General features: G+C 40.0%; 1 protein-coding gene and 1 long non-coding RNA gene across 7 annotated transcripts in view; one reads left to right on the top strand and one right to left on the bottom strand.

Annotated features, from left to right (window-relative positions):
• Trpm7 (transient receptor potential cation channel subfamily M member 7) overlaps positions 1-13,459 on the top strand; it is a 103,495-nt gene extending 90,036 nt beyond the window's left edge. For 2 of the 4 annotated variants that reach the window (XM_076570568.1, XM_042276166.2), the window contains exons 30-39: positions 106-140; positions 1,528-1,553; positions 3,350-3,400; positions 3,480-3,545; positions 4,729-5,012; positions 5,138-5,220; positions 5,358-5,563; positions 8,844-8,895; positions 8,995-9,101; positions 12,043-13,459. In XM_076570568.1, coding sequence (XP_076426683.1) covers positions 106-140; positions 1,528-1,553; positions 3,350-3,400; positions 3,480-3,545; positions 4,729-5,012; positions 5,138-5,220; positions 5,358-5,563; positions 8,844-8,895; positions 8,995-9,101; positions 12,043-12,173 — 1,041 coding nt within the window. In that variant the 3' untranslated portion in view covers positions 12,174-13,459. Of the gene's footprint in view, positions 1-105; positions 141-1,527; positions 1,554-2,349; positions 2,399-3,349; positions 3,401-3,479; positions 3,546-4,728; positions 5,013-5,137; positions 5,221-5,357; positions 5,564-8,843; positions 8,896-8,994; positions 9,102-12,042 lie in introns of those variants that run through there. The other 2 variants (XR_013050726.1, XR_013050727.1) reach the window with 2 other exon arrangements.
• The window catches only part of LOC121828817 (uncharacterized), a 33,256-nt gene that overhangs the window by 11,787 nt on the left and 1,954 nt on the right, over positions 1-19,515 (bottom strand). For 2 of the 3 annotated variants that reach the window (XR_013050728.1, XR_013050729.1), the window contains exon 2: positions 18,740-18,813. This is a non-coding gene — a long non-coding RNA (uncharacterized LOC121828817). Of the gene's footprint in view, positions 1-2,355; positions 2,480-18,739; positions 18,814-19,515 lie in introns of those variants that run through there. The other variant, XR_013050730.1, reaches the window with a different exon arrangement.

The raw sequence follows: 19,515 nt of genomic DNA, 5'->3' as shown, positions 1-19,515 counted from the left end.
TTTTTAAAGAATGTTAAAAAAAAAAAAAAACAGTGTTAAATAGTTAACATTGCCTCTAGAGAACTGCTTCTATATTTAAATTTTTGTGTTTGTTTTTGACTAAAGGATTGGTTACGAGATAGACCATCAAACAGAGAAATGTAAGTAAGTCTTTTCTTAATGGCCTGAAAAGTATCTGAATTAATGAGTACCATATTTGTTCTTCTCTGTCTTACCTCTTTTATACTCCTTTTAAGATACTTGTAGTATTTCCCATTTTTACAGAGAGGAAATTGGAGGAACTTGGTTAATATTAACATATTTGTCAGTCATTCTAATCAAGCATTATAACTGCTGTTGGAAAATACCTTGATGATTAGAGCAATAATACACAGTATACTTGAGAAAGCTTTGGTACTGAAAAGTTATTTAATGAACGTGATAACTTCAGGACCAAAAGAGAAAAAGCAGTCTGACGGGTAATTGCCCCTCAATGGCTGACACCCATTTGTCAGTGCACCCAGATAAGTATGACTGGGGAAGAGAGGCCATTTTCAAGCAATACATATCAGTGTCTCCACTTTGTGACTCTGAAGTAGGTATGAACACAGAGGAAAGTAAATGGTGTTGGCATAAATAAATTAAGACTTAACTATTTTTAATCCCCTTCTGGGATTGTGTCTTTATAACCAAAGCTTTAGGAGATAAAAACAGAAGAAGTTTTGTTTTTGTTTTTGATTTTTCTTTTTTCTCTTTTGGTTTTGGGGATTGAGTCAAGTACTGAGAAAAGAGTGGCTTGCTAGCAGCAGAAAAGTGAATAATGCTGGATCAAAATACTCCTTACAAAAATACCTTTACCTTACTAAGGTGAAGATAACCTTTGGGGCCAGTTGGAATGTGGGAACTGGGAAGAGGCCATGGTCGTTCTATGTTGATAGGGTCCTTTTGGATCTTGAACTTTAGGTCGCAAGTGAGGCTCAGCTGCATAGTGGAGAACTAAGCCTGGCATTCATCCTGGTCAAGTCCCACTCCCCTTTTTATTGTACCTATCTCATTTGCATAGGAATCCTTAGAATTCAAAGGACTCCCACTTGGAATCAAGACTTGTTATAAATAAATGGATTGGATATTGAATCTTGCAAAATAATGCCTCAGTCCTTTTCCTATCAGTCCGTGGGAATACTTCTAGAATCATAGAAAATCATTTCCCTGCATTGTCACAGTACTGAGTGAGTCTCCACAAATACTGAGCCATGAGATAAAATATTATATTTAGATCTAGTAGCCATCATTTTGACTCCAAAATAATATTTATGTAGCCATAAAGTATAGGTACAAGTTGTTGGTAACATGAGTACATGTAAATATATGCATGTCTGTATATGGAGTAGGAGAATGGCAAGTATTCAGACATACAGATCTGAATATCTTTATTCCTTTAATTGCATTTCATTAAATAATTATGGTAACCTTATAAAAAATCACAAGTTAAATGATACTCAGAACTAAGGTTGTTGCACAGCTTATATTATTTTTTTATTTCCTTAGGCCATCTGAAGGAGGAACATTAAATGGTGAGTCCATGTAGTAGATTTAGTATGAAAAATTAAAAGGTCATAATTAAACCATTTACCACATTATCATAGGCAAGACATTTTAGACTTCAAATATTAAAAAGCCAAGGTAGTTGGAAAACTGTTCCTTTATCTTTAGTATTGATGTTTTACAAACACATGACCCACCCTGTGAATTATGATGGCCACTTTTCTGTCACCACTCCCCACTTAACCGGCACCCAAAACCAGAATATTGCTAATATGCCAGGCTCTTGCTGTGGCCTCCATCCTAACTAACACGGTGGCTTACTTTATGGTACAATATAAATGGAGTCATAGAGATGTAATTGTTATACAGAGATTCATCAGTATTATTGTATTGTATTGTATTAGTGTAGTTTGTGCATTGTTAGTAGTTCATAATATTTTCTTGTTGGAATATATTGAATTTATCCATTCTATTTGATGGACATTTCAGTAGCTTCCAATGTGTAACCATTATGCTTTCTGTTGCTGTGAACATTCTTTTTCATGTTGTTTGGTAAACATAAATTTGCTTTCCATTGGTTATATGCCTAAGGGTAGAATTGCTGGGTCATAGCTTATGCATATGTTCATATTCAGTAGTTACTGCCTGCCAGATAGGTTTTCAGAGTAGTTATTCCAGGCTGACTTCCTGCCTGTAGTTAACTGCTAGTCTGTCTTCTGCCACCAAAATAATTCTGAAAGATTTGATCTTGCCACTCCTCTGCTTTACATTTTTCCCATTGTCATTCAGTAAAATGCAGTGTCCTTTCTTTGCATGACATATTAGGCTCTTCACAATTTGATATTGCCTGCTTCTGTAGCTTCACCTCCTTCAGGTATGCTTATGCTCTTGCTCGTTAATTTGCAATCTTGGTTGCATATCAAATCACTGTAGAGTCATCTGTGATACCACATACCTGTGGAATTAGATATTGTGGATGGAGTATCAGTGGGTGATGTTCAGAAAGCTCCACAGACTATACTGATTGTATTCTTAAGTAGTCATTCATACTAAACTGCCTTGGGTTTCTCAAATGTACGATAGCACTTCAGATATTTTTGTACATGTATCCCTAAAAATCCACTGCCTTGCAGATTGCTGTTTCTTCCCCTGTGTGAGGTAGCCTCTACCCTGATTAACCAGGCAGCCTTAATTACCCTCCTTTGTTGTCCTCATGATGCAAGTGTTTGTGTATAGGTGTCTGTATATCTTTTTATATTAACACAGTGTTAAAACTGTTGGCTTTTATTCCCTATGTAATAGTAGATTCCTTCTCATTTATATTCTAAAACTTAGCACATCATAGATCTGTTATTCTCCCATCTCTTCTTCCTATTGTTAAAAGTAAAAATCTTCAAAATAGATAAATACATAAAATACAGATACCAGAGGGGAGGGTCTGGAGTCTCTTTACATTCCAGAATCTCACTTCTCACGTTAGGTCACCTAAAATGGTTAGGTAGTTACTGTCCCCAACCCAAAAGGCCAGAAACAGAACATTTTTTTCTTTTTGAGTGGCAGGTGTGAAGGTGCAATTTATGTCAAGAGCTGGAGAGTGGAGCATCATGTGCTTCTTCCCAGGTGTTTGGGGCACAGTGGCCACTGTTTTGCCTCAATGAAATGGGGTCATGTGATATGTGATAATAGTTTTGTTACCTTCCCTTTTTTTCCTCCTTGGTTAGGAGAGGTTATGAAAGAAATTTAAGATTATTATTTGAGAATGTCTGAGCATAAATTTATGCTGCACAAGTGCTTTTTAAACAGTCTAATTTATTTACAATTTTAGGTCTTGCTTCTCCATTTAAGCCCGTTATGGATACAAATTACTATTATTCAGGTCAGTGATACTGAAAAAACAAAATTTACTGATATTTGAATCATTAGAGATTTCATGATTTCTCTCTATTTCAATGCAGCTGTGGAAAGAAATAACCTGATGAGGTTGTCACAGAGTATTCCCTTCGTGCCTGTACCTCCACGAGGTAAATCCCAAAAATAAATATGAAGCAACACTCAGTGATGTCTAATCATAACTTAGAACATGGGTCAGGACAGATTGAGAAGGATTCCTATGAAGAAATAACAGCTTCATGCACCTTCTTTGCCTACTAGAAGGGCAGGTATACTGAATAGGAGGGAGCACTAGAAACCATGCTGTGTTTTCATTCAGACTGGAAGGGCAGGGTATACTCAAGTGAGGTAGGGGCAGGCATTAGAAGAATCCGTTCTATTTCAGAAACATTGATCAGGTAGCAGACGTGTAGGAAAATTGACATCAGAGCATGTGAGACAGATTGCTCTAACTTCCTGTGTAGAACTATTTGAAGTTTTACTTGCTTTCTAAAAATTTATCCTTGAGAGCTAAGAAGATGATTCAGTTAATAAGAAGATAAGTTCATTCCCCAAAACCCATGTGAAGAACCAGGTGTGCCAGCATGTATTATCATTTTGGGGCACTCTGACCAGCCAGTGTAGCCCAATCACTGAGCTCCAGGCCAGTGAGAGGCCCTGCTCCAAGAAGTAAAGTGGGTGGCTGCTGAGAAATATAGCCTAATAATCAAGTTGCCTTCTGGCACCCACTTGCTCATGTGTATAGTGTATATGTACTCCCCCACACAGTTTGTCTTTAAAATATCTTTAATTTGAAATATGCTTATCTTTCAACATGAGTTCAGTGACACTAAATTGGTTTCTAAGTTTATTAGTTCGAATAAATGTTTGTGATATATATATAATGTGCTAGTGTGTGCCCACGGAGACCAGAGGAAAACATTGGGTGTTATACTCTATTATTCCTTGCCTTATTTCTGTGAGACAGGATCCCATTGCACCTGGAACGAGGCTGGCAGCTCACAGAGCCCAGAGTTCTAAGTAGCACTGGGGTTCCAGGTGCCCATGTGCTGGCGTTTTATATGGGCTCTGGAGGTTTGCACTCAGGGCCTCCCTTATGATTGCCCCACCAATGATTTTATCCAGTGAGCAGTGAGCCACATCCCCTCTCAAAGAAGTGTATTTTTGTTTCCTGTTATGTATCACTTTTTATAAAATTGCAACTTTGGTTTTATCTTCTATTCCTTGCTTAATATTAACCATAGATACTTACAAATATTTATTTTAATTTATTGTTATACTTTAATCTTAAAACTGTGTCTGTTCATCTTGCAGGTGAGCCTGTCACGGTGTATCGTCTGGAGGAGAGTTCTCCCAGTATACTGAATAATAGCATGTCTTCTTGGTCTCAGCTAGGCCTCTGTGCCAAAATAGAGTTTTTAAGTAAAGAGGAAATGGGAGGAGGCTTACGAAGAGCAGTCAAAGTACAGTGTACCTGGTCAGAGCATGATATCCTGAAATCAGGGCATCTTTATATCATCAAGTCTTTCCTTCCTGAGGTGGTCAACACATGGTCCAGTATTTATAAAGAAGACACGGTTCTGCATCTCTGTCTTCGAGTAAGTATGATTAAACACGTGACTGAAGCTGCGGTCTGACTTTGCTGTTTTAACTTTTAAAGTGTGAATAAACCAAATGCAATCTTAGTTTAAATACTAATCGAGAGATTTCTCCTCTCCTGTAGGAAATACAACAACAGAGAGCAGCGCAAAAGCTCACGTTTGCCTTCAATCAGATGAAACCCAAGTCCATACCTTACTCTCCGAGGTAAATCTTAACACTTGGTGAAGTCTTAGTATTATTAGATAGCAGTCTTTTTTTGGCACTCATTATTGAGGTTGAGTATTTATTAATTAGAATCTTACTAACAAATTTCCTGGTGATGTTTGTGACTTTTCTATAAGGTTCCTTGAGGTTTTCCTACTGTACTGCCATTCAGCAGGGCAGTGGTTTGCTGTAGAAGAATGCATGACTGGAGAATTTAGAAAATACAACAACAATAATGGTGATGAGATTATTCCAACAAATACTCTGGAAGAGATCATGCTGGCCTTTAGCCACTGGACCTATGAATATACCAGAGGGGAGTTACTGGTACTTGACTTACAAGGTAAAATCTATTGCTGATTGAATTACTAAGGTGAAATTGTGTTGTAGGTTCTCACCTATTCATATATTACACATGATATACAGAAATCTGGTCAATTAAAATCTTAGGCTGACAGGAAGTGTAAAATAAGTCACAATCATAGCAGTCTAGTCGTTGGGGTTTTGTTGTTTGTTTGTTTGTTTGTTTGTTTTGAGACAGGGTTTCTCTGTGAAACAGTCCTGACTGTTCTGGAACTCACTCTGTAGACCAGGCTGGCCTCGAACTCACAGAGACCCACCTGCCTCTGCCTCCTCAGTGCTGGGATTAAAGGCATGCGCCACCACCGCCCGGAGTCATTGGGGTTTTAAATCTAGTTGTCTTTCCTTTTATTAAGGTGGTATTTTACTTTGCATCCCAAGCTGGCCTAATACTTGTGATTTTTCCTGTCTGAGTCTTCTGAGTGCTGGGACTAAAGGGACGTGTCACCACACCCAGCCTGATTATCTTAATAATGGTTGGGGTGATGCATGTTCTTGTGAACTCTTACTACTATACTTCAAGGTGTCCAGCCTTTAGTATTTCCTATCCTAGGTATAAAAATTTTTTTCTGCCAGATGGTGGTGGCACGGGCTTTCCTTTAGTAGGATGGTTTTAGGTAGTTGACTTCTGCGGGGCAGCTGCTTTTACCAAGAGAAAAAGCTCAAACTTTCCCTGCCCTGGTTGTTTGTTTGTTTTTTGACAGACTCACTATGTATCCTTGTACTTATATCCTTGTCTGACCTGGAACCCACTGTGTAGACTGGACTGGTCTACAAACTTAAACCCAAGAGATCCATCCACCTGTCCGCCTTCCTTTGCTTCCCGAGGGCTGGAATTAAAAGTGTACCCCATTACACCTAGTGGTAGAGTGCTAGAACTCCTAAGAGTTTGTTCGAGATTCTTTCAACCCGTTTTCTCTCCCTCACATGTGATTTTTCAAAACATGCTAAGCAAATTACCACTCTTCTTTTAAAAATTGTGTGTATATGTGTTTAATGTGTTTAGATTTTTTGAGTTGTTTTGTTTTTCTTGAGACAGGATTTCACTGTGGACCTCTAACTAGCCTGGAACTCTCTGTCCTCTGAGTGCTGGGCTTAAAGGTGTGCATCACCATCTGAGTGGTGTGTGTGTGTGTGTGTGTGTGTGTGTGTGTGTGTGTGTGTGTGTGTGTGTGTGTGTGTGGTGGCAGTGGCACACATGTCAGAGGACAACTTTGTGGAGTTGGTTCTTTGCCTCGGTCTTTTCCCAGATTCTGGAATCAAACTGAAGTTCTCAGGCTTGTATCTTCAGGTAGCAAACTCCTAAGCCCATCTTGCTGGTCCCCCATCATAGACACTCATTTTATCTTTAATTTTTAAAGATTTTTAATTTTTGTTTTATGAGTTTTACCTCCATGATATCTAAGCACTACATGTGTTCCTGGTGTCCGTGGAGGTCAGAGGAGGTCATTGAATCTCCTGTAATTGGGAGTTACAGACAGTAGGAAACTCCCGTATATGAGCTGAGAACTGAACCCTGGTTCAGTTTATAAAGACACAGTTCTTCTGGAAGAGCAGCAAGTATTCTTAACTGCTGCACCATCTCTTCAGCCAGCCCCCCCCCCTTTTATTTCTCCTTTTCCTTCTCTTTTTAGATAGTGTTTCACTAAGTTGTCAAGCTGGCTGTGACCTCCTTCTTTAGTCTAGTTAGGCCTTGAGTTGTGCAGCTCTTCTGCCTCAGCTTCTCAAGTAGCTGAGATTACAGTCCTGTGCCCTTAGGCCCAACTGAGCCATTTTTGTATAATATTTTGATGATTACTATGACAATTTCATGATACAGAAGACAGAAAGACCCAGGTATTCCCATTTGGGTTGCTCTTGTAAGACATACAGAAACTGCCACTCATCACTCCCATCTAGGCTCACAGATGATTACTGCTTTTGAAGCGTGGAGGTGCATGATGTGTGCCTACGTTGGTAGACTAAACTGGCTTAGTGTAGAGACTAGTGCAGTTTTGATTTCATTCAAGCACTACCAGATTACTTTCATAAAAGTTCTAGGTCCATCTATCCACTATTGATAGAGTACTGAGCATTTTCAGTCTTTTCCAATCCATTGGGTAAAAAGTAGCAGTATTTGGGTCCCAGGAGATGACTGAACTGCCAAGCCTGACAGATGATTTTGATCTGAAGAATCTGTATAGTGGAGACAGAGAACTGACTTCTGAAAGTTGTCACCTGACCTCTGTCCATGCACCGTAGCATATATATATTTACACAAACTCTAAATGTTCTTCAGAACATTTTTATAAAATAGAAATATATTGTTGGTGTTTGTTTTGTTTTGCTTTCCTTTTTTTGTCCTGTTATTTTGTTACTTGTGTTTGTGAAATAGGGTCTCATTTATCCCAGGCTGACGGCTAATTCACTGTGTTCAAGAATGACCTTGAATACAGATGTGTGCCACCTTCACAGTTTATTCATTGCTGAGGCTTACATGCAGAGATTTGTGTATGCTGGGCAAACACTCTACCAGCTGAGCCCTGGTATCAAGTTTTAATTCTAGATTTTCCACTTGTGAAACTGGACCATTTTAATTGGGTTTCACTGTAATGGGTTTACGTATTTGTGATTATTTTTAAAAGATTCAACCAACTTTTTTTTAATACCTCTAGGGAAGGCTGAAGGTAAAAATAAAAAACCAAAACTTTTCTTAAATGCCAAATAAATGTTCCATAGGACTTTTTAAAAGCCTTCAAATAGCAAAGCACACTTTACTAGTGGAAGTGAGCCCAAGGCAGCTTGTGGGGATGCTGGGGACCACCAGAGCCTTTGTGTGTGCTCTATCTACTCTTCCACGCACTCCTCCCTCATCCCCACTCTGCCCATCCTGCTTCCTTGGAGTCTGACTAGCGACTCCATTTTTCTTCCCAGAGCTCTCTCTGTCCAGAAGTCCCTGCTGTACCTCCTGCCTAGCTATCGGCCATTTAGCTTTTTATTAGGCAAGTCACAGTGACACATCTTTACACAGTGTAATCAAGTATCTCAAATATCAACATTGTGCCCACCTCACCCACTCAGATGTAATTTTAAGCATATCTCAGATGTATTGGAGTGCTAAAATATTAAGTTGTGAAATATCAAGAGAGAAAAGTACTACTTTGAATAATTTAACAATGTAATTAAGAATGATGCTATAAAACTCTCAACCTTTTTATTATGTAAACATAAGTGCTTATATCGATTGGTAATACACGTTGTCTTTTTTATGTCTACACTTAAAGGTGTGGGTGAAAACTTGACTGACCCATCTGTGATAAAAGCTGAAGAAAAAAGGTAAGAAGATTTAACCATTTCATTGAGGTATAATTTACTGTTTTTAAACTCCATGTTTCCACTTGAATAACCTCCCTTCTTTACTTGCCAATTCTGCAGATCCTGTGACATGGTTTTTGGCCCTGCCAATCTAGGAGAAGATGCAATAAAAAACTTCAGAGCCAAACATCACTGTAATTCTTGCTGTCGAAAACTGAAACTTCCAGGTAAGAATGTTCACTCCTTTTGTGTTGTTATGCAGCCCAAGTTAGCTTTGAACTGGTGATTCATTCGCCTTAACCTCTGGGGTACTGTAATTATATATTTGTCCCTGGCTTGTGTGTTTTTAGTCCATATGGCATATACATTGTTATCTGAGTTGTTTACGATAATAATAAGGCTATAGGTAGAAAGATTTGGTTAATTGGTCTGGAATTCCTATGGCAGCTCCTTATATATACACACATGAACTCTTCTTCATTACTTATAAAAACGAAGCTCATCCATTTCATTTATTTACTATGTCTGAAGAATGCCAGAAATCATTCTAGGTTTGGTGGTAAAGTCGTGAATTGTTTCTTGATTCACACTCAGATGATCTGTATAGTTAATAAAGATAATTCATTACTTTTTTGTACTGTGTGCCTTGTTTCCACCTTTGAGTTCTTACACTGACTAGGCTTTCCAGTGCAGTGCTCTTACCTTGGTCCTGGAAGCATTGAGTTTTCCAATATTAAGATAATGTTAGGTGGGGTTAGAGAGGCTGTCCGTCAGTAGTAAGACTTTGGGTCTTTCGGAGGACCTAGGTTCAGTTCTCAACACCAGCATGCATAAGCTTACAGCTATCCATAACTCCAGTTCCAAAGGAAGGACAGGGCACCAGACACAACATGTAATGCACATACATACACGCAAGCAAAACACTTGTTGTACACATACAAAAGTAAACAAGGCTTAGAGGGAGAAAATGATTTTATTTTTTTAAAAATAAAATTTATGTTAAAGGTGTTAACTGTATTTTTGCACTTGGATTAGATTGAGAAAATTTCTTTTTGTTTCTTAAGAATGTTGTTTGGTAGGCATAGTTATGCACACCTTAATCCCAGCAGCCTTCAGGAAACAGGCTGGTGGATCTCTGAGTTCAGGACCAGCCTGGGCTACACAGGGAATTCCAGGTTAACAAAGGCTACATAAAACCTCTCTCCCAAAGGGGAGCTTATTTGTTCTTTGAGAGTTCCACACAGTGGCTGTGGATCACACTCCCCACCCCTGCCCTTCACCTCCTTCTCTCCTGCCTGTGTGTCCTCTTCCTTTTTTCTTTAACCTATGAAGTCTGTTTGTGCTACCCAGATATTCCTGGATGTGTCGCCTTCCCCTGAAGTATCGTTAACTCACCAGGGACTGTATTTTATTTATTTATTTTTGGAGTCAGGTTCTCACTTGTACCCTTTGCTATTCTGGGAATTGCTATGTAGACCAGGCTGGCCCTGAACTCATAGAGATCTATCTGCCTCTGCTTCCCACCCAGCCACATCTGACTGATTTTTTTTTTTTTTTCTTTATGTGGGTTCTGAGATTAGAGCTTGGGTCCTCATGCTTATGTGGCAAGTATTTTACTGACTGAACATCTCTACAGCCCAGAAACAGCTTTTTTTTTTTTTTTTTTTTAAAGAAAACTGACTCTCAGATAGTTCCTTGACTGGGTAGACCTGGATAGCTACCTCCCCTCTCCTGTTGACATTAGTCCGCATGGGGCTTGTGCATATTGTTCAAACCCATGAGTTCTTACATGCTGTTGCTCTTTTGTATGTGACAGACACCATTTCCTTGTGTTCATCCATCTCCTCTGGCTTTTAAAGTCTTAGCCCTTTGTTCTACAATGTATTGTTATGTCACTTGGTGTTTAGTGTGTGTGTCTGTGTGTGTCTGTGTGTCTGTGTCTGTGTGTCTGTGTGTGTGTCTGTGTGTCTGTGTGTGTCTGTGTATTCAAGATACCAACCCTCTGTCAGATATATAATTGTTAAAGATAATTCCCATTCTTTGGCTCTCTTCACTCGAATGATGATGTTTCACGCTTTTTAGAAACTTTTTAATTTCATGAAGTCCTATTTATTAATTGTTGGACTTATTGTCTGCACTGCTGAGGTCCTGTTTAGAAAAGTCCTGTCCTGTGCCAGTGAATTCAAGCCTATTCCCAGTTCTATCCTATACCTGATTCAGGGCATCCGGTCTTCTGTTGAGCTCCTTGTTCGGTTTGGAGTTGAGTTTTTTTGCTGGATGAGAGAGAGGGATCAAATTTCATTCTTTTACATGTAGTTATCCAGTCTGAAAGCACCATTTGTTGAATATGCCCTCTTCTCTCCAGTGAGTCTTGTTGGCCTCTTTGTCAAAAATCAGGTGACTATAGGAGTGTACACTTAAATGTGTCCATTGATCTGTGGGTCTGGTCTATGCTGGTCCCGTGGTGTTTATATTACTATAGCTCTGTAGTGTATCACTTGAAATCTGGAGGGTGATTTTTTTTTTCTCATGATGGTAGAGGAGGAGAAGGTTTTGCTCTCATTTATGTTTCCCTATGAAATTTAAGATTCTTTTTTGGGCTCAAGAGATGGCTCAGCAGTTAAGAGCACTGGCTGCTCTTCCAGAGGACCCAGGTTCAATTCCCAGCACCTACATGGCCGCTCACAATTGTCTGTAACTCTAGTTCCAGAGGACCTGGCATCCTCACACAGACATACATGCAAAACCCAAAAATAAGTAAATAAATAAAAATAAGATTCTTTTTCAGTTTCTGTCAAGAACTGTGTTGGAATTTTGATGGAGATTACAGATTGGATCTGTAGATCGATTTTGGTAGGATAGCCATTTTTGCAGTCTTACCATAACAGTCCATGAGCATGAGAGGTTTTCTGGTATAAGACTTGGACCTCCTAAGCTTCACAAAAGCAGGACCTTTTATACTGTGTTCATTACTGTATTGTCATACTTTGTGATTTACTAATTTGTGGTCCTCATGTAATAATTGTATAGAAATGTATGCCTATTAAGTGTAAGATTAAAGGAAATAGATCTGACAGGGTTAGAGGAAAATTGATGTAGAAAAATGTTCTTAACTTTTCATTTGTAAATATACTGACTTTTTCCTCCCTGCTGGGGTTGTGAATGTAGATCTGAAGAGGAATGACTATACACCGGATAAGATTATATTTCCTCAGGATGAGTCATCAGATTTGAATCTTCAGTCTGGAAATTCCACCAAAGAATCAGAAGCAACAAATTCTGTACGTCTGATGTTATAGTACTGAATTATTGATTTTGCCTACACTTCACAAAAGTGTGACTGTCATTTTTCCTTCAGGAAGGAATTGATGATAAAAAAATGTGTGTGCAAACTGAGCTTGCTGGCCCCACACATAGTTTAGAGGTTAATGTTCTCATTGAAAAGCGCCTTGATACAACTGCAACTGGGAAATGTTAACAGTGATAGAAAGTTAGTGCTTTCAACTGGTGAAGGGCTCTTATGGCAGGGGATCTGAAACTTTGTTCCTGTCAAAGGTAGTGATTCCCTGTCACTCGGTGCAGTACTATTAACCAAAGTCAAGTGTCTCTGAATTGTATTGGCTGCTCGGTTACAGCCATTCAGCTAAAGAAAGGAAATCACGCAGCATTTTGGTTAAATGGCAGAAGTCTTCCTCAGTTTGGTGTGCTGCATGGTAATACTAGCTTTCAACTAGATTTGTGGCCACAGGAAAAATGACTCCTTACTCTTCTAGCTTCCCGGGCATCTTAAAAAGCCTGCACTGACAACCATGTGTCTTCCCTCTCACCTTCCTTAGTGTTGAGTATCAAATCCAGGGCCTCATGAAGACCATTTTGTAAGAGGGATTTTATTTAAGAATCAACTTTAGATTCTGTTTATGGATACATCCAGTTTCTTGTTAAACAAAGCCTGAATTGTGCAAAAGGGTTTTTTACATTATTTTATCAATGTTAAGTCAAAGAAAGCCATGGTAAATGAGAACTAGCTCACTGCTCAATGGGTGTCTCCTGTGAGGAAGGTCACAGTTGTAACAACCTGCAGCTGCATACATCTCCAAAGATTTACTGATGTAGTGTATCCAATCAGAGTGTCGTGGGAGCGCTCACATTAAAATTGTGTAGGAATGTGTCAATGTGAATTCTGTTTTTGGTACTTATTTAAGAAATCAGTTGTTGGATTATCCTTATACAGTATAAGGAGATCACAATCCAACTTTATGCCAAGAAAATGTAACTTAATTGCCCAGATATTTTTGCATATTCACCAACAAGAAAAGCTTATCATTTGTCTCAAGTTTTATGCTTTCTCTTTCTTTTCATTTGCTAGGTACTAATTTTAATTTTAATTTGGAAGGGAGCAGTGTAAAGCTTATTTGTATTCAATAGTGTATCTCATAGATACAGACAAGGCAAGCAGAGATAAGCTGTTTAAATAGTGTTTAATGTTGATGTGGAGAGAAAAAGTGTATTACTTAAAGATACTATACCATATACATTTTGTATATCATTAAATCTTTAAAAGAAATTAAATTTATTCTTGTTTACAGATGTTGAATGAGTTTACTCATTATGAAATGTGTGATTTTTTTTTTTTCAGTGTCAGTTTGTGTGGGTGTGTCCATGTGGCTTGCCATGGATTGTGTGTGGTTAGAGGACAACTTCAGGGGTCAGTCCTCTCCTTTCACCTTAAGAGTAATTTTTTTTTACATTTATTGATCCATTTTGGCTGGGAGACATGTACATCTTATGGTGTGCATGTAGAGGTCAGAGAATAACTTGCAGGAGTCGGTTCTTTCCTTCCACCATGTAGGTTCCAGGGATCAAACAATTGGGGTTCCAGCAAGCATTACCTGCTGCTGCCTTGCCAGCTGCCTCAGCCTTGTTTAGACAAGTCCTCTTGGCTTTGAGCACCATGTGTACAGGGCAGTTGGCCCTCGTGTGTCCAGGGATTACTCTGTCTTTTCCTTCCATCTCTCCCGTAGTGCACTCTGGGTTACAGGTGCACACTGCAGCTGGCTTTCACATCTGTGTAGTGCACTCTGAGTTAAAGGTGCACACTGCAGCTGGCTTTCAAGTGTCTGTGTAATACACTCTGGGTTACAGGTGCACACTGCAGCTGGCTTTCACATCTGTGTGGTGCACTGTGGGGTTATAGGTACACACTGTAGCTGGCTTTCACGTCTCTGTGTAGTACACTGTGGGGTTACAGGTACACACTGCAGCTGGCTTTCACGTCTCTGTGTAGTACACTCTGGGTTACAGGTGCACACTGCAGCTGGCTTTCACATGGATTCTGGGGATCTAACCTCAGAGCTTACAGGAGTCAGTTCTCCTTCCACCTTGTGGGTCCCAGTGCTTAGTGGCAAGCACCCTTCCCCATTACACCATGTCTGTTATTGTACTTAATCCTTGCCATAGTCCTATAAAGTAGATGCTAGTCTGTTTTGTAGGCGAAAGAAATCAAGGTTACTATACAGTTTTTAGACTGTAGCTGTGTTAGTTTTCCCATACCTTTAAGCAGTATCCTGTACTGATAATTTTTTTTATTTTTTTTTTTTATTTTTTATTTTTTTGGTTTTTCAAGACAGGGTTTCTCTGTGTAGTTTTGGTGCCTGGAGCCTGTCCTGGATCTCGCTCTGTAGACCAGGCTGGCCATAAACTCAGAGATCCGCCTGGCTCTGCCTTCCAAGTGCTGGGATTAAAGGCGTGCGCCACTGCCGCGAGGCTGATGGCTACTTTTAACTGTCAACTTTGACACAACTTAGAACCCCCTGGGAAGAGAGTTCAGCTGAAGAATTACTAGCTCAGGTTGGCCTCTGGGCGTGTCTCTGGGGGATTGTCTTAATTGATGTGGGAGTTCCAGCCGTTCTCTGCTCTGGGGCTCTGGACTCTGTAAGTAGGAGGGCTGCTGAGCACAGGGCAGTCACTCCTGCATGACTGTGGATGTGGTGACTGCCTGGAGCTTCCCTGAAGTGCTGAACGGGAAATCTCACCACAACAACAAAAGAACAACTTAAGAGTGACCGTCTCCTGGACATTTCACTCAAACAGGCCCATTCCCTTTCACTTTGTTGTTGTTAATTCTGGAGAGTGTGTTTATCTGTAAATGACATTTTTATCCCACACAACTGTTGCCTTTGATTGTTGATGTTCTTAATTAGTAATCTATGTTTGAAAATAACACCGACTTAATTTCTTTATTCCCTTCTGATCTCATCCTGCTGAAGAGATTTAAACTGTCTTGCCAAATCAATTTTTTTTTCCTTTTTGGTTTTGGTTTTTGGAGACAGGGTTTCTCTGTGTAGCTCTGGCTGTCCTGGAACGCTCTCTGTAGACGAGGCTGGACTCGAACTCACAAAACACTACAGCTTGGATGGAAAGGTATCCTGGCACTCAGGAGCCAAGGAGTACCACAAAGCCATTGTAAGCTTAGCAGCAGCTTACAGGCCTGTTCTAGGGAAAGGTTTCCCCAGCATAACAACTCTACGCTACAGGGGAGTTCCCCAGTGCCGTTGTTACAGCTCTGCTCTGCAAGTGTTACGGGAAGGTTTCCCCAGCAAGGGTTAAGTCCGGCACTGCTCCATTCTGCTCTGCTCCAAACGTTGTTGCAGCTTGGCTCCCCTCCTACAAAAGTGTCACACCACACAACAAACCTCACTCGTGAGATTTACTAGGAAGGAAAAATCCAGGAGGGCGGCTGCCTCTAGGATAAGAAGCAGCAAATTGAACAGGGTGCAAGAGCTTAGATGGGGTTTCTGTGGTGAGGGTGCTTTCCAGGGTGGTTTGGGATTGGTAGGTTTTTGTAGCCTGATTGTGGGCCAAGCTTAAGGCTCAGTGGGATTTCATGCCCTGTTCCTAGGGTCATGTCAGGGTGTTTTTCCTTGCCCCCCCCCTCTTTTTTTTTTTTACCATACATAAAGACCTGACTACTTCTGCCTCTCAAGTGCTAAGATTAAAGTCTTGGGCCACCATGCCTGGCTTGATGGATCAGTAATTAAAAGCATTTGCTGCTGTCCCAGAGGACCTGCTTCAGTTCCCAGTTCCCACATGGCAACTCACAACCATCTGTAACTCTAGTTCCACAGGATCAGATGCCCTCTTCTGACCACCAAAGTCATCAATGCATGAAAATTGTGCACATGCACATTCAGGCAAGACAGTCCATAGACTCATAAAAAATCTTAAAGTTTCCCCACAAAACCAATGATGTTTGAGTAAACAGTTAAGGCAAGAAGTCCTAATAGTTGTTAATTGCTTATGATGAGTTAGTCACATGCAGAAAAGCTGTTTTTACTGTAGATTTTTTCTCCCTATTTACTGAAACTTTTTACACAAGACATCTTGTGTTGGGAGGCCCCACATTATCTGTGGGCTTTTCCTTAGGGAGAATCCCAAGCTCAGAGGTGTTCCAGTTTCTCTGATGCATTTTTTGTTTTCATAGGTGCTTGTTATAGTGTGAGGGCAGAGATACTGTCAGTGTGTAGCACCCACCAGGACAACATGGCCTTCATGCCCTTTTCCACCCAACAGATAGCTCTCTTCCCTCTGTCACATATTGCACACATGGTATATATGAGAAAGCACAATAGACGGACATTAAGAGCACATATATCAGCTGGGTGTGGTGGCACACACCTTTAATCACAGCACTGGGGAGGCAGAGGCAGGTAGATCTCACTATGTAGAGCAATGATACATTTATCTAATTATTCCTTACAATAAAAAAATCGGGCATTATATATCAAGGTAAGACCCTGAATGATAGAGGAGTGGCAGAGAAGCGACCAGTGACCTCAAACAGACTGAGATCCTCTGCTGTGGGATGGTCTGTATGTCAAATTACTCTGATTGTCAATAAATAAAACAGTGATTGGCCAGTGGCTAGGCAGGAAATATAGGCAGGATTAACAGAGAGGAGAAAAAGAACAGGAAGGCGGAAGGAGTCACTGCCAGCTGCCACCATGACAAGCAGCATGTGAAGACGCCGGTAAGCCACGAGCCACTTGGCAAAGTATAGATTTATAGAAATGGATTAATTTAAGCTATAAGCACAGTTAGCAAGAAGCCTGCCACGGCCATACAGTTTGTAAGCAATGTAAGTCTCTGTGTTTACTTGGTTGGGTCTGAGCGGCTGTGGGACTGGCGGGTGACAGAGATTTGTCCTGACTGTGGGCCAGGCAGGAAAACTCTAGCTACAGTCCTCTCTAAGCCCTGCCCTACTACTTCCAGTTTCTATCTGTCCTCAGTTCTCCAAAACCTCTGAGATTAACTTTGGTCAGCTAGTGGCTAGCTCCACCCTCTGATTCAAAACAAACTTTATTAATAATCAGAATGTGATCAAAATATCACAACATATATACAATAAGAGTAATTGTCGGGCGGTGGTGGCACACGCCTTTAATCCCAGCACTTGGGAGGCAGAGGCAGGCGGATTGCTGTGAGTTCTAGGCCAGCCTGAACTACAGAGGGAGTTCCAGGAAAGGCGCAGAACTACACAGAGAAACCCTGTCTCGAAAAACCAAAAAATAAAAAATAAATAAAAATAAAGAATAATTTATCAGGTAAGAATTACATTCACAATGCCCAGTCCATTTACATTTGGCAGAAAAATATTCCTTTATTTATCCTATCTTGGTGAGACCAACGTTTTGTACCTAATTTTCATTCTAACCTAACTTGTATTACCAACTCAAAACTATCCTTTTATGTATCTTTAAACCTTATATACTTCTTTTGTGAGTTTCTTTTCTGAATTTGGTAACAAGGAAAACTATAATTGTCTAGTCTTCAACTCCATCAGAAACCCAAGAAGGAAATAATATTACCTGAATAAGAAGTGCAGAGCAAACAACTTCCAAAACTAAGAAATCACAGAAACAGCTGGCTGCCTGGACAGTCAACCAAGGTTCCTCTGTAACATTAGGGCATCGATCTTCAGCCTGCAGGCCTAGAATATCTGACACATTTTTGTGAAGCAAAATGTGAAGGACTGTCCCACCTTGTCTTGGCAAAGTTCAACAGTCACTTTTGGGTCCTGCTTGTCCAATTTGGACAGCATACTGTCAGCAGTTGAAGAAAGGGCAGTTTATTGCCCAGTGGCTAACTTTTGCCACAAAGAAAGCAAACTCCATATGGAATTTCTTCAATGCCCATCATATTCTCTGAAGTAGATTGGTGCTGCCAGGAGCAGATATGTCTCTGTCATAAAAAGCCTTGTATTATTAAAACATCTTAAATGCCGTATTCTATAGATCTCTGAAGTGTTTGAAGACCACTTATCTTTTTGACATTGAAAACATACCTAACATGACTCGAAGTTTGATTGTAATAGGTGGCTAACTACTAATCTGCATTTTTTATTATCCTGAATAGTTCGTAATAATAACTTTCAAGGACTAGAAATTTTCATTGCGTTGTTAAATGAGCTGCTTAGGTACAGTATCTTAAAGAAGAGTAGAAACATGCACAGTATGTTCTAACAAAAATAACCAAGTTTGTATCAGTATACAGAAATACTTTAAGAATAGAAACATATACAGTATAACAAAAATAACCTTAAATTTGAATCAATATACAAAAATCCATACCAAAGTAAAATATTTAAGATTAGTAGTTGCTCTATAGTTTAAAAGTAGATTCAGTAATCTACCCTTTTATCTTACTATTTCTGTATCCCCCTTTTTCTTTTCAGAAAGGATCCCTGAATCTAATCTTTGTTCAGTTTTTTTCCTGACAATGACCAATAACAACTTGTAACGGACCAACCCCCCCTAAATGATAACAAATATCCATAACCCACTGAACAACCAAAAACCACCCACACTACCTCTTGGGAATGTGGGCTTCGTGTTCTTAAAATTACTTCCTGCTGTCTTGGGGTGACGGCATCTTTAGAGAAGCCTGAGAAAATTGGGGTAATGGTCAAGTCCTGGGAGAGCTAGCACTTGAACTCACAGATCCAAGAAGCATACCAATCTTTTGAGACTTTTTTCCCCACAAACGAGTATCATGGTATAGCTGCCTCTGTTAGGAAAAGTATGAGTATGCACACTTAGGAGACATGTAGAGGTATAAAGTGCATCAAAGTGTTTAACTCCATGTTCAAACACACACTTTTTAATGTGTATGTGTGAGTGCCTACATGTATGAATGTGCACCATGTGCTTTCTGGGTTCCAATGGTGGAGGCCAAAAGAGCGTTGGATCCTCTGGGAGTACAGTTAAAGGCAGTTGTGAGCTGCCCGACTTAGGTGCTGGGAATTGAACTCATCATCCATAAGAGAGGCCAGTGCTGTTGACCAGTGAGCCATTTCTCCAGCCCTCTATGTTCAATTTTACTTATTTTAAAAATTCTTTTCTTTGTGTATAGGTGTTTTGCCTGCGTGCGTCTGTGCACCCCTTGTGTGCCTGGTGCCTTTGGAGGCTAGAAGAGGAGCTGGAGTTACAGACAGTTGTGAACAGCCATGTGCATGCTGAGAATGGAACCTGGGTCCTCTGCGAGAACAGCCAGTGCTTTTAACCACTGAGCTATCTCTCCGGCCCTGATTTCTTTTTAATGTTTATGTATGTGGATATGTGTTTATGGAGGCCACAGGTCAACCTC

This window comes from Peromyscus maniculatus, chromosome 4 (genome assembly GCF_049852395.1).
Source record: "Peromyscus maniculatus bairdii isolate BWxNUB_F1_BW_parent chromosome 4, HU_Pman_BW_mat_3.1, whole genome shotgun sequence".
In the NCBI taxonomy this organism is placed as follows: Eukaryota; Metazoa; Chordata; class Mammalia; order Rodentia; family Cricetidae; genus Peromyscus; species Peromyscus maniculatus.
This window is presented reverse-complemented; position numbering and strand designations above follow the sequence as displayed.